Genomic DNA, 12,018 nt, shown 5'->3' with positions numbered 1-12,018 from the left:
TCTGAGGTTTCTTCCTGGTACCCTCTCTCCCTCTCTCTTTCTAATTTATTTATTTGTTTATTTATTAATTAATTAATTAATTAATTAATTTATTTATTTGTTTATGTGTGCAGCGTTTACGGTCTGAGTTTTCTTACTGGTACCCTCTGGATTTGCGTGTGAGCGGCAAAGATTTAATTTTTAATCATCTGACTTTCTGTCTCTACACGCATGCAGCAATTTGGAAAAATAGACAAGACCTATGGCCCAGGTAACTCCATATCCTGCTGCTGCTGCTGCTGCTGCTGCTGCTGCTGCAGCTGTTGCTGCTGCTGTTTCTGCTGCTGCTGGTGATGCTGGTGTTGGTGCTGCTGTTGCTGCTGCTGCTGTTGCTGGTGATGCTGGTTTTGGTGCTGCTGTCACTGGTGGTGGTGGTGGTGGTGCTGCTGCTGCTGGTGATGCTGTTGCTGCTGCTGCTGCTGCTGGTGATGCTGTTGCTGTTGCTGTTGCTGTTGCACCTGATGCTGCTGCTGCTATACTTGTTGCCGCTGCTTTGTCTGTTGTTGCTGCTCTCCCTCTGTCGATATTTCTGTTGTTGTTGCTGCTGCTGCTGCTGCACGTGTTATTTCTGCTCTGGATTTCCTTTTGCTGCTGCTCTCTCTGCACGTGCACCCGTATATCAGCTGCCCTATCTGCTGCTGCTGCTGCTGCTGCTGTTATTTGCTGCTAGATCATTTGCATGCAATGGAATGGTGTTAGTGGATGGCGAGAAGATGAGTAAAAGTTTAGGAAACTTCCTTACACTGGAGGAGTCAATTAAACTCTTCTCCGCTGATGCGACGCGTATTGCCTTCGCCGATGCAGGCAAGCAAACCTGCTGCTGCTGCTGGTGCTGCTGCTGCTTCTGCTTCTGCTGGTGTTGGTGGTGGTGGTGGTGCTGCTGGAGTTGGTCTGTTGTTGTTGCGGCTGCTGTAGTTGGTGCTGCTGCTGCTGCTAGTGCTGCTGCTGCTGCTAGTGCTGCTGCTGCTGCTCAACTTGCTGCTATTGCTACTCCTTTTACTGCTGCTGCTGCTGCTGCTATTGCTGTTGCTTTTACAATTTTTGCTGCTGTTGCTGCTGCTGCTTTCGGTGTTATATTTGCTGCTGCTGATGGTGCTTAGTATATCACGGGTGAAGTGTGTTTAATTTTGTTTGTTTTACTTGTTTGTTTTATATTTATATATTTATATTTATATATTTATATTTATATATTATATTTATATTTATTTTGCTATTAGGAGACTCCCTCGATGATGGGAACTTCCAAAGAGAGACAGCAAATAGCGGTGTAACGCGTCTCTTCTTGCTCAAAAACCTCGCCTCAGACTTTGCTGAAAATAAACTCGATCTTAGAGAAGGTCATTAAACCCTAAACCCTAAACCCTAAACCCTAAACACTAAACACTAAGTCCTAAACACTCAAGCGGTAGAGAACCTCGTGTTAGAGTCTGCAGAGGAAAACACTCCATCTTAGACAAGGCCGTTAAACCCTAAACCCTAAACCCTAAACACTAAACCCTAGTCTGATCATCCCCTCGTCAGACAAGGGCAGCCCCACTAAAAACCCTAAACCCTAAACCCTAATCCTGAATTTGTGATGTGGCTTTGCACGATACAGCGCTGAGACTTGGCGGTTGCAGTGGGGAGCGGATTAGGGTTTAGGGTTTAGGGTTTAGGGTTTAGGGTTTAGGGTTTAGGGTTTAGGGTTTTGTGTGCAGGCCCGTTGAATGCGGCGGACGAGTTGTTTAAGAATGAAATGGGGCTTTGCGTTATGTCTGCTGCTGCTGCTTACGAGTCTCTCCAGTTTAGAGAAGCATTAAAATTTAGTTTGTATGAACTTGCAATTAAGAGAGACCTGTACAGACAGCTGGTGGAGAAGGACAAGATGCACAAAGACCTCCTTAACACCTGGCTAGGTGGGGTTTAGGGTTTAGGGTTTAGGGTTTAGGGTTTGGATCAGCAAGCGTTCAATCGCCTCCGCTGCGCAATTCAGACGATGCAGCTTCCCACCCAGTTGAGTGGGGCTTAGGGTTTCGGACCTCGCACTTAGGGTTTAGGGTTTAGGGTTTAGGGTTTAGGGTTTAGGGTTTGGTTGCGTGAGGGTTTGCTTCAGAGGTTCAGGCTATAATTCTCTCGCCGATTGCTCCGCACATCTGCGAATATATCTGGAGCTTCATTTTAAAGAAAAAGGGTTTGGTGATTGATGCAGAGTGGCCCCAACTGCCTTACGATCCAGTCTTACACCGGTAAACCCTAAACCCTAAACCCTAAACCCTTAACCCTAAACCCTAAACCCTAAACCCTAGACAATAGACCCTAAAGCATTACTCTGGAACAACAAAACGTCAAACTGTAAATTTAACACGCGACGGCAAAACCCTGGCGGAGGACCCAAACCCTAAATTCTAAACCCTAAACCCTCGGATTAGGGTTTAGAGTTTCCGGATACCATAGTTTAGGGTTTAGGGTTTAGGGTTTAGGGTTTAGGGTTTATTTGCGGTTCAGGAAGTTCCAAATTTTGTTCTCCAGCGTTGAAGACTTCCGGCGTGCGAAGGAAAAGACAATGCAAGCAGCAGCAGGCGGCAGGAAGAAGGGCAAGCAGCAGCAGCAGCAGCAGCAGCAGCAGCTGCCGAAGCTGACGCATGCAGTTGTATATATCGCCAAGTACGCCAGTAGCAGCACACTCCCGCATCACGGCAGTGCAGCAGCAGCAGCAACAGCTGCTGCTGCTGCTGCACCACCCTCAACAGCAGCAACCACAGCAGCAGCAGCAGCAGCAGCAGCAGCAGCAGCAGCAAGAGAAGCAGGAGTTGGATGTTTGCGTTTTTGCTGGTGTTTTTGCAGTGTATGTGTGGTTGTTATGATTATTTATCCTTCTTTTATTTGCTTCTTTTTATTTATGTTTGTTTTTGTTTGTTTTTGTTTGTTTTTCTGCTGTCTAGAGAGTATAACAAGCTGCAGCAGATGGTGCTGCAGCTGCTGCAGCACATCCCACTGCAGCAGAATGCTCAGGGCCAAGTTGAAGCCCCTCCTGATTTTATTAATTATTTAAAAAATGCTGAAGAGCTGCAGGACTTAACACCAAATGAAAAGAAAGAAGCAATGGCATTTGCTTCCTATCAAATGCGGGTACAAAACCCTAAACCCTAAACCCTAAACCCTAGCAGCATGCAGGCACTCCGGCTTCCATAGGCGTTTTATTTGGAGTTTGTGGATCAGGGTTTAGGGTGTAGGGTTTATGACTTAGAGATAATGGTTTAGGGTTTAGGGTTTCTGGTGTAGGATCTGGAGTTTAGGGTTTAGGGTTTGGGGCTAAGGATGAACGGCTTATGTGGCCTTATGGTTTAGGATTGACGGTTAAGGGTTTAGGGTTTAGGGTTTAGGGTTTGCGTGTTGTGTATCAGGACGAGCTGAAGGTTTGCGGCGCCGCTGCTCTGAATTTGCAGCTGCCTTTTAGCGAAGAAGATTTGCTGAAGACCCATCAATCGTTTTTAATGAGTGCATTGGATGTTCAGTGTGAGTTCCTGCTGCTGCTGCTGCTGCTGCTGCTGCTGCTGCTGATGCTGCTGCTGATGGTGGTGCTGCTGACGCTGCTGCTGCTGCTGCTGCTGATGATGATGTAGCTGCTGCTGCTGGTTTAGCCGATGTTGCTGCTACGGATGATAATGTAGCTGCTGCTGCTGGTGGTCTCGCTGCTGCTGCTGCTGCTGCTGCTGCTGCTGCTGCTGGTGTCGCTGCTGCTACAGCATCAGCTGCAAGAAGAGTTGATGCTTAGGGTTTAGGGTTTAGGAGGTGAGGGTTTGGCGTTTGGTTTGGGGCGGAAGTGAAGCCTTTTGTTTCTGTCTTTACACGGGGGGCTTCACGTGGAGGGTTTCGAGTTAAGGGTTTAGGGTTTAGGGTTTAGGGTTTGCGCTGCAGCGATTGAATTCCGAAGCAGCGAGGACCCCAGCCCCTTAGACACCACAAACTGCCGTCTTCTTGCGAAGCCAGCGAGACCTTCTGTTTTCTTTTGTTCTGCTTAGCTGCTCTCTAAACCCTTTTTTAGGGTTTAGGGTTTAGGGTTTAGGGTTTAGGGTTTAGCGGCGTAAGGGTTTACGGCTAGAGACCGCCGAGGGCGGACTCGGGAGCACTGCAAGCTTTCTGAGGGTTTAGGGTTTAGGGTTTAGGGTTTATAAACCCCAAACCCTAAACCCTTGTGTGCCTTCAGCGCCTCTTAAACCACTCTAGGGTTTTCGCCATTAGGGTTTAGGGTTTAGGAGTTCTGAGGCGTGAAGGGAGACCCTAATTCTCAGAACAGTAGTTTTCTCTCTTTTAACAAAAGTTGCTAAACCCTAAACCGTAAACCCTAAACCTAAACGCATAAATTGAGGTGCAGCTCTGCGTCTGTACGGGGCCCTTCAGGTGTCTCTCTAGACGTGAGGGTTTAGGGTAAACCCGAAGGGTTTAGGGTTTAGGGTTTAGGGTTTAGGGTTTGGGGGGCCTGCCCGGTGCAGTCTTTTGCCTCTGGGGGTTTGAAAGAACTCTCTAGAAGCTGATGCTGCTGCTGCTGCTGCTGTTGCTGCTGTTACCGCTGCAGCTGCAGTTGCTGATGTTGTCGCTGCAGCAGCAGCAGCAGCAGCAGCAAACGCTGTGGCGAGCAGCAGCACAAGATATTCTTTTATCTTGCGGTCTCTCTTCGGGTGTCTCTTTGCGTGTCTGCTGCTGCTGGAGCAGCAGCAGCAGCAGCAGCACGGGGCGTAGGGCGTTCAGTGTATCTGCGTTGTTGTTGTTGCTGCTGCTGCTCCCTAGCAGCAGCACGCAGCGGAACACCTTCCGTGTACCTGCGGTGTTGCTCCTGTTGCTGCTTCTGCTGCTGCTGCTGCGCTCCAGCAGCAGCAGCAGATGCTGCAGCAGCAGCAGCTGCAGCAGCAGCAGTTGAGCGGCGGGGCGCCACGCTGCTTCGTTGGGGTGTATCTACACCGAAGATAGTAGCACGCTGGCTTCTCAATGCAGCAGCAGCAGCCGCAGCAGCAGCAGCTGCTGCTGCTGCGTCTTCTTTGCTGCCTCTTGAAGACAGGGCGAGGGACTTCCGAGCTGCTGCGGCTGCTGCTGCTGCTGCTGCTGCTGCTTCTCTTCCCTGCTCTGTAAAGGCAAGCGACTTGCGGGCTACAGCAGCAGCAGCAGCAGCTGCTGCTGCTGCTTCCCTGTCTTGTGATGTTGCTGCTAGGGACTTACGCGCTGCTGTTGAAGGGGATCTCCCTTTGGCTACTTGCTGCAGCAGCAGCTCTTCTTGCCGCAGCAGCAGCAGCTGCTGCTGCTCCATCTGTTCCTCCTGCAGCAGCTGGAGTTGCTGCTGCAGCAGCTGCTGCTGCACGGTGGCTCTTTGGGTTTGCCTGCGTCCCTGGGGGTCTGCAGCGCCGTCTTCCGCAGCAGCAGCAGCAGCAGCAGCAACTTCAGCAGCAGCAGCAGCAGCAGCAGCCCCTGTAGCAGCAGCAGCAGCAGCAGGCGATCCAGGCCCGTGAAGAATGATGTTATATCTAAAGATCCAAGCAGCAGCAGCAGCTGCAAGATAGGAAGATAGAGAGAGCAGATACAAGCCTAGCTGCACAGCAGCAGCAACAAGTTGCTTCTGCAGCTGCTGCTGCTGCTCTTCTGCTACCAGAGACTCTAAAGAATCTGAAGCAGCAATATCTGCTTTCAATGTCTTCACACTGTAAACGGAGAATATAACCCAAAGAAGCTGCAGAACAGCAAGCAGCCCTGCAAATGCCGTGTACACCCCAGCGCCTCTCCAGTCTGCAGCAGCAGCAGCAGCAGCAGCAACAGCAGCAGCGGCAGCAGCAAGAGCTATTAATGGTGCAGTAACAGCAACAAGAGCTATCACCAGCAGCAGCAGCAGCAGCAGCAATGCAGCAGCGAGACCGAAAGGGAAACGCAAGGAGACTGCGGCGACAGCAGCAGTCCCTAGCAGCAGCAGCAATTTTAGCAGCTGCAGCAACTAGCAGTAGCAGCAACAGTTGGCAGCACCAGCAGCAACTAGCAACAGCCGCAATTAGCAGTAGCAGCAATTAGCAAAAGCAGCAACTAGCTGCAGCAGCAATTAGCAGCAGCAGCAGCAGCAGCAGCAACTAGCAGCAGCAGCAGCAGCAGCAGCAGCAATTAGCAGCTGCAGCAGCAGCAGCAGCAGCAATTAGCAGCTGCAGCAGCAGCAGCAGCAATTAACAGCAGCATCAGTAGCAGCAGCAGCAGCAGCAATTAGCAGGGTGCTAACCGGAGTTGAGAGCAGCAGAGACCCCAAAGTAGGCGACAGCAGCAACACAAACGATCTCCAGTGCAGCAGCAACAAAGTCTACTGTTGTTGCTGCAGCAACAAGCGACAAAACAAACAAGACAAAAGAAAGAAGGCAGCACCAGATGATGAAAAATAAACAGCAGCAGCGAGATGAGCGTAGACGAGAAGGTTCTCTTAGCCAAGCCTTAGGGACAGGCAAAGCGCTTGCTGCTGCTGCTGCTGCTGCTGCTGCTTCTGCTGCAGCAGCAGCAGATGACAAAGAAGACGCAGAAGAAGAAGAAGGAGACCGCAGCATTGATGATGTCTCATTCAAAGGCTCCATAGATACAAACATAACAGAAGGTTTTGTTGCTGCTGCTGCTGCTGGTGCTGCTGTTGCTGCTGCTGCTTCTGCTGCTGCAGCAGAATCAGATGATGAATCATTTGAAGACCTTAGGGGACAATCCCCAGGGTCATCTACCAATTGTGGAGGCTCCATAGGGCTCCATACAGGGCCTAAACCCTAAACCCTAGATCCTAAACCCTAAACCCTAAACCCTAAACCCTAAACCCTAAACCCTAAACTCCCAACCAAAGCAAAGTCTACTCCCTAAATAAAAACCTAAAAACCCTTTATCTTTTTCTCTCTACTCTAAGCCCAAGGGTTTGATCGGAAGCCCCATTGAGCGCCGCCGCCTATGCTCGACGCGCTCTCGCCAAACCCTAAACCCTAAACCCTAAACCCTAAACCCTAAACCTTAAACCCTAAACCCTAATCCTAATCCTTTATTCTTTTCGATGGTGAATAAATAAGCGAACAATAAACACTCAGCCTAGAAGACTTAATCTAAACCGACTCGGGTCTTCGGGCTTGTGTGGAGACTCAAAAGGAAAACCACCCACGATAAACCCTAAACCCTAAACCCTAAACCCTAAACTCTAAACCCTAAACCCTAAACCCTAGAAAATGGAAATTTCAGAAGTCAAACGGCTTTCATATTGGAATTGTTCGAAGCCAATACAACCCAATCACAGCCGAGGGAAGGAAGTGACCCTAAACCCTAAACCCTAAACCCTAAACCCTAAACCCTAAACGCTAAACTCTACCCCCCAAACTCTTCGCTAAGAGTTTGTACAAATCCCTAAACACCTTATTTTCATTCAACTCTAACAATTGTAAGCCTTGTACAAGTCCCTAAACCCTAAACCCTAAACCCTAGACCGGCTCGAAGCCAAAGCCTGGAGCCTCCGCCGCGAATAGCTTCGGAATATAAAACTTAAATGTTTGTTTTTTTTGTTGGAGGGCCGACAAACCCCCAAATCCCAAATCCCAAATCCCAAATCCCAAACCCTAAACCCTAAACCCTAAACCCTAAACCCTAATCCCGCAAGAGGGCGGGCATTTTGATTGATTTGTGTATATTTCTGAGGAAATAAAACATTTATCTGCTTAATAATAGTTGTGTTGTATTATTAATACAGTTGCATTATTAATGCTTAGTATTCCCGTAAGACATAGGGTTTAGGGTTTAGGGTTTAGGGTTTAGGGTTTGATTTGTGTGCATATACAGTCGAAGATAAGATCTGCATTTGGGGGGATAGCAGGGGGTGCACCTTTTTTACCGTATGCTAATTTATAAGGAATAGATATTTGTCTTTGTTCACCTTCTTTACATCCTATTAAGCCGAGCTCAAGACCTTTAATAACTTCTGCTGCACCAAATAAAAATTTTATCTTACCTTTATCAAAACATCTGTACGTTTTCGCTATAAACCCTTTATAACAAACCTCTACACATTTGCCTCTGCTACACTCCAAACCGCCTTTCTTGCTGCTAACCCTCATTACTCTATACTCTACCCCACAAGGCAGACGATAAACATCTCCTTGACTCACTTCGTGCTGCTGCTGCTGCTGCTGTTGCTGCTGTTGCTGCTGCTGCTGCGAGAGAGGGGGTGGTCGTTGCTGCGGCTTGTGCTGCTTCTGCCCCGTTAGCTGCTCAGCTAGAGAAGGAATTCGTTCTGTCTCCTTTGCTAAATGAAGAGATAAAGAACCCTGCTGCTGCTGCTGCTGCTGCTGCTGCTTTAGCAGTTTCTGCTGTCTGTACACCTGCTCGTCCACGAGCTGCGGGGCCTCATCGGGGTCCTCCCCAACCTTCCGCTTCCTGCTGCTGCTGCTGCTGCTGCTGCACTCGTCGGAGCAGCAGCTACAGGGGTGTCCATAAGGCACGAGGGTACCAGCGAGTTGGAGGGCCCAGCTGCTGCTGCTGCTGCTGCTGCCTGCTGCTGCTTCAATCCAGAGCTCTGCGTCTTCCTGCAGCAGACAAAACAGACAATTACTCATACACCATGTCCTAAACCCTAAACCCTAAACAGCAAAGGCAAGAGCAACAGGTGCAGCAGCAACAGCAGCAGCAAAATAACACCAGCATCAAAGGCAGCAGCAACAACACCGGCGGCAGCAGCAACAACAATAGCAGCAGCAGCAGCTGCTGGAACAACACCAGAAGCTGCAGAAGCAACACCATCAGCAACAGCAGCAACAGCAGCAACAACACCAGCAGCACCAGCAGCAACACCAGCAGCAGCAACAACACCAGCAGCAGCAGCAACACCAGCAGAAACAGCAAAAACAGCACGAGGAGCAGCGACAACACCAGCAGCAGCAACGCAACCACTAGCACCAACAGCAACAGCAGCAACAACACCGCCAGCAGCAGAACATCAGCAGCAGCAGCAGCAACAGCAGCAGCAACAGCAGCAGCAACAGCAGCAGCAGCAGCAGCATACCGAAATAAGCATCTTGAGGGGCTGCCTGAATTCCTTGATTCTGGCGATGGGAGCCCTAAAATGTTTTGTCTGCATCATCAGCACCCACGTAGGGGCTTGCTGCTGCTGCTTCTTTTGCTGCTGCTGCTGCTGCTGCTGCTGCTGCTGCTTCTTGTTATTGTGCTGCTGCTGCTGCTGCTGCTCCAGGTAGAAGGGACAGATAGGCACTGCAAGCGCCAAGTGGAGGCGACCCTCCTGGGATCGATATTGGAGACGATCCCCGCCGAGGGTCAGCACCCCCCCTGCAGCAGCAGCAGCAGCAGCAGCAGCAGCAAGTGCAGCAGCAAATGAAGCAGCACCAAGTACAGCAGCAAATGAAGCAGCAACTGCAGCAGCGGGGGCTTCAGAGAGGAAGCACCTGAGATGAATTACTTCACAGAACAAGCGGCAGCAGCAGTAACAGCAGCAGCAGCAACACCAGCAGCAGCAGCAGGGAAGCAAGTCTTACCCCAGAAGGACATTCTGGCAGATGTTATTGTAAGAGCTTAATTCAATATTAGGGGAAGACGAGGGTTTAGGGTTTAGGGTTTAGGGTTTACGGTTTAGGGTTCGCCGCTGCAGCCTAAGCAGGGACCCTAAGAAAACGGAGCAGATGAGGGTTTAGGGTTTAGGGTTTAGGGTTTGGAGTTTCAGAGGAGAGAAAAAAAGAAAACCCTCATAACATTGTATAGGGTTTAGGGTTTAGGGTTTAGGGTTTACGATGAAGCCCTTTAGGTGTTTAGGGTTTGGGGCCTATGCCGATACACTCGAGACATGGGCCCCGCATGCGCCCGAGGGATTAGGGTTTAGGGTTTAGGGTTTAGGGTTTAGGGTTAATGGTTTAGGGTTTTGTGAGACAAACAAAGGCAGCAGATATACTTCTAAGATTTCGGTTTCTTTCTTATCATAAGAGCAGCAGCAGCAGCAGCAGCAGCAGCAGCAGCCGGAGCGGGGGGGGCCCCACAGATGCAGCAGTCGCTGCTGCTGCAGCAGCTCTATTAAGTACTTCAACTTTTTTGCTGCTGCATGTACACCTGAAGTCTCTCTCTGGAGCCCCCCGTCTCTCGTGTTGCTGCAGCAGGTGCTGCTGCTACTGCTGCTGCTGCTGCTGCTGCATCGATCCTTAGGAGCTGGAGCAAATGAACGCTCCTGCTGCAGCAGCAGGCTGTGTAGCAGCAACTGGAGCAGCAGCTGGGTCGGCTGTTAGAAAGCAAATGGCAGCAGCAGCAGCGGCAGCAGCATATAGGCAGCGCGCAGCAGCCACAGCAGCTGCTGCAGCAGAGACAGCAATTCGAAGCAATACCTGCAGCAGCAGCAGCAGCAGCAGCAGCAGCAGACCTTCTTTTGGGCGTGCCTTCCTGACTTGCTGCCACCACCAGCTGCTGGTACACCGCAGTGTCAGCCTCAGCAGCAGCAGCAGCTGCTGCAGCAACAAGTATTCCCGCTGTCTCCTCAGCACTGCAGCGGCAAACGAACCGCAGCAGCAGCAGCAGCAGCAGGGAGCAGCGGAAGCAGCAGCAGCTGCTGCTAGCAGCCTGACGAATGATTCCACGCGTCCTTCGGCGTCGCTGCCCCAGCAGCCGCAGCAGCAACCGCAGCAGCAACCGCAGCAGCAGCAGCAGCAGCAGCAGCAGCAGCAGCAGCAGCAGCAGCAGCAGTATTTGTGTGACGCTGAAGAGGAGGTACTAACTGAAGAGCAGAGACAAGAAAAAGAAAATTTAATTAAAATTTTAGCAAAGAAATTAGCGGGCCCCTTAGCAGATGAAAACGGAAACGTTCCGACAGGTACCCCTAAACCCTAAACCCTAAACCCTAAACCCTAAACTCTTTTCTGCATTAGGATGCAGTACATCGACTGGTATCATTTTTCTTCTTTCTGGCGGCCCCTTTCATATGCCATTGCGCCTCCTCCACCTCATTCTACCGTTTAGGGTTTAGGGTTTAGGGTTTAGGGTTTAGGGTTTAGGGTTTAGGGTTTAGGGTTTGGGTGCAGGGTCTGCACGTCCGGTGGCCATAGAAGTGGATGGGCCTTCGCACTTTTACAGCGGCACTGAGATATACACCGCATATACAAAATTAAAACACCGATTATTAACTCGAATGGGGTTTAAAGTGCTTCATGTGCCTTACTTTGAATGGAGGAGACTCAGGTAAACCCTAAACCCTAAACCCTAAACCCTAAACCCTAAACCCTAAACCCTAAACCCTAAAGAGACTAAAGCGTAGACCCGAAAGCCTATTTTAGGCCCATAAGGATACTGTTTTATTGGGTTAATTAGCGATGGCAGGCGTAGGGGGCTTGTGCAAATATGCTGGAGGTTTAGGGTTTAGGGTTTAGGGTTTAGGGTTTAGGGTTTGGGGGTGTTTGCAGAGGACAGAAAGAGAGAGAAGAGTACATGAGGAAAAAACTTCAAGAGGAGCCAACGGAGTGGTTAGACCCTCAAGATGAAGCCTTCTACAACCAAAGAATGGGAGTGAGGGTTTAGGGTTTAGGGTTTAGGGTTTAGGGTTAGACCCTCAAGACAAAGCCTTCTATAACCAAAGGATGGGTATGAGGGTTTAGGGTTTGCTTCTGATTGCGGCGTTTTTGTGTGCAGCTGCTGCAGCAGCAATACCAGCAAGAAGTAGAGCGGCAGAATGCACAGCAGCAGCAGCAGCAGCAGCAGCAGCAGCATGATGGTATGCAGCCTCTGCATATGCAGCAGCATCCTTCATCCGCAAGCTCAACACAGCAGCAGCAGCAGCAGCAGTGGAAGCAAAACCAGCAGCAGCCACCGCACTGGCAGCAGCAGCAGCCGCAGCAGTGGCAGCAGCAGCAGCAGCAGCAGTGGCAGCAACAGCCGCAACAGCAGACCCCGTGGCAGCAGCAACAGCCTCATTGGCAGCAGCAGCAGCCTCATTGGCAGCAACAGCAGCAGCAGCCGCAGTGGCAGCAGCAGCAG

General features: G+C 50.3%; 3 protein-coding genes across 3 annotated transcripts; 2 read left to right on the top strand and 1 right to left on the bottom strand.

The window, feature by feature from the left end:
* Positions 1-752: 752 nt before the first annotated feature.
* On the top strand, positions 753-4,040 carry EAH_00017160 (Leucyl tRNA synthase , related; the record flags this gene model as incomplete). Its single annotated transcript, XM_013397689.1, has 8 exons — positions 753-822; positions 1,257-1,376; positions 1,737-1,934; positions 2,132-2,264; positions 2,524-2,682; positions 2,961-3,147; positions 3,423-3,534; positions 3,937-4,040. The coding sequence occupies 8 exons, from the start codon at positions 753-755 to the stop codon at positions 4,038-4,040; spliced, it is 1,083 nt and encodes a 360-aa protein (XP_013253143.1).
* A 635-nt stretch (positions 4,041-4,675) lies between these two features.
* EAH_00017150 (FK506-binding nuclear protein, putative) lies at positions 4,676-9,558 on the bottom strand (the record flags this gene model as incomplete). Its single annotated transcript, XM_013397688.1, has 6 exons — positions 4,676-5,708; positions 6,409-6,784; positions 7,376-7,450; positions 8,009-8,582; positions 9,059-9,339; positions 9,546-9,558. 6 exons carry the CDS (start codon positions 9,556-9,558, stop codon positions 4,676-4,678), a joined length of 2,352 nt encoding a protein of 783 aa, XP_013253142.1.
* A 657-nt stretch (positions 9,559-10,215) lies between these two features.
* On the top strand, positions 10,216-12,017 carry EAH_00017140 (Coronin binding protein, related; the record flags this gene model as incomplete). The annotated part of the gene is made up of 4 exons (XM_013397687.1): positions 10,216-10,861; positions 11,070-11,226; positions 11,448-11,550; positions 11,674-12,017. Coding segments are annotated over 4 exons (1,250 nt in total), but the record flags the coding sequence as incomplete, so codon positions are not given.
* Position 12,018: the final 1 nt, after the last annotated feature.

The sequence above is a fragment of the Eimeria acervulina genome, genomic scaffold (assembly GCF_000499425.1).
Source record: "Eimeria acervulina Houghton genomic scaffold, Eah_scaff109, whole genome shotgun sequence".
In the NCBI taxonomy this organism is placed as follows: domain Eukaryota; phylum Apicomplexa; class Conoidasida; order Eucoccidiorida; family Eimeriidae; genus Eimeria; species Eimeria acervulina.
Note: the sequence above shows the minus strand (reverse complement) of the source record. Positions and strands in the feature narration are given on the sequence as shown.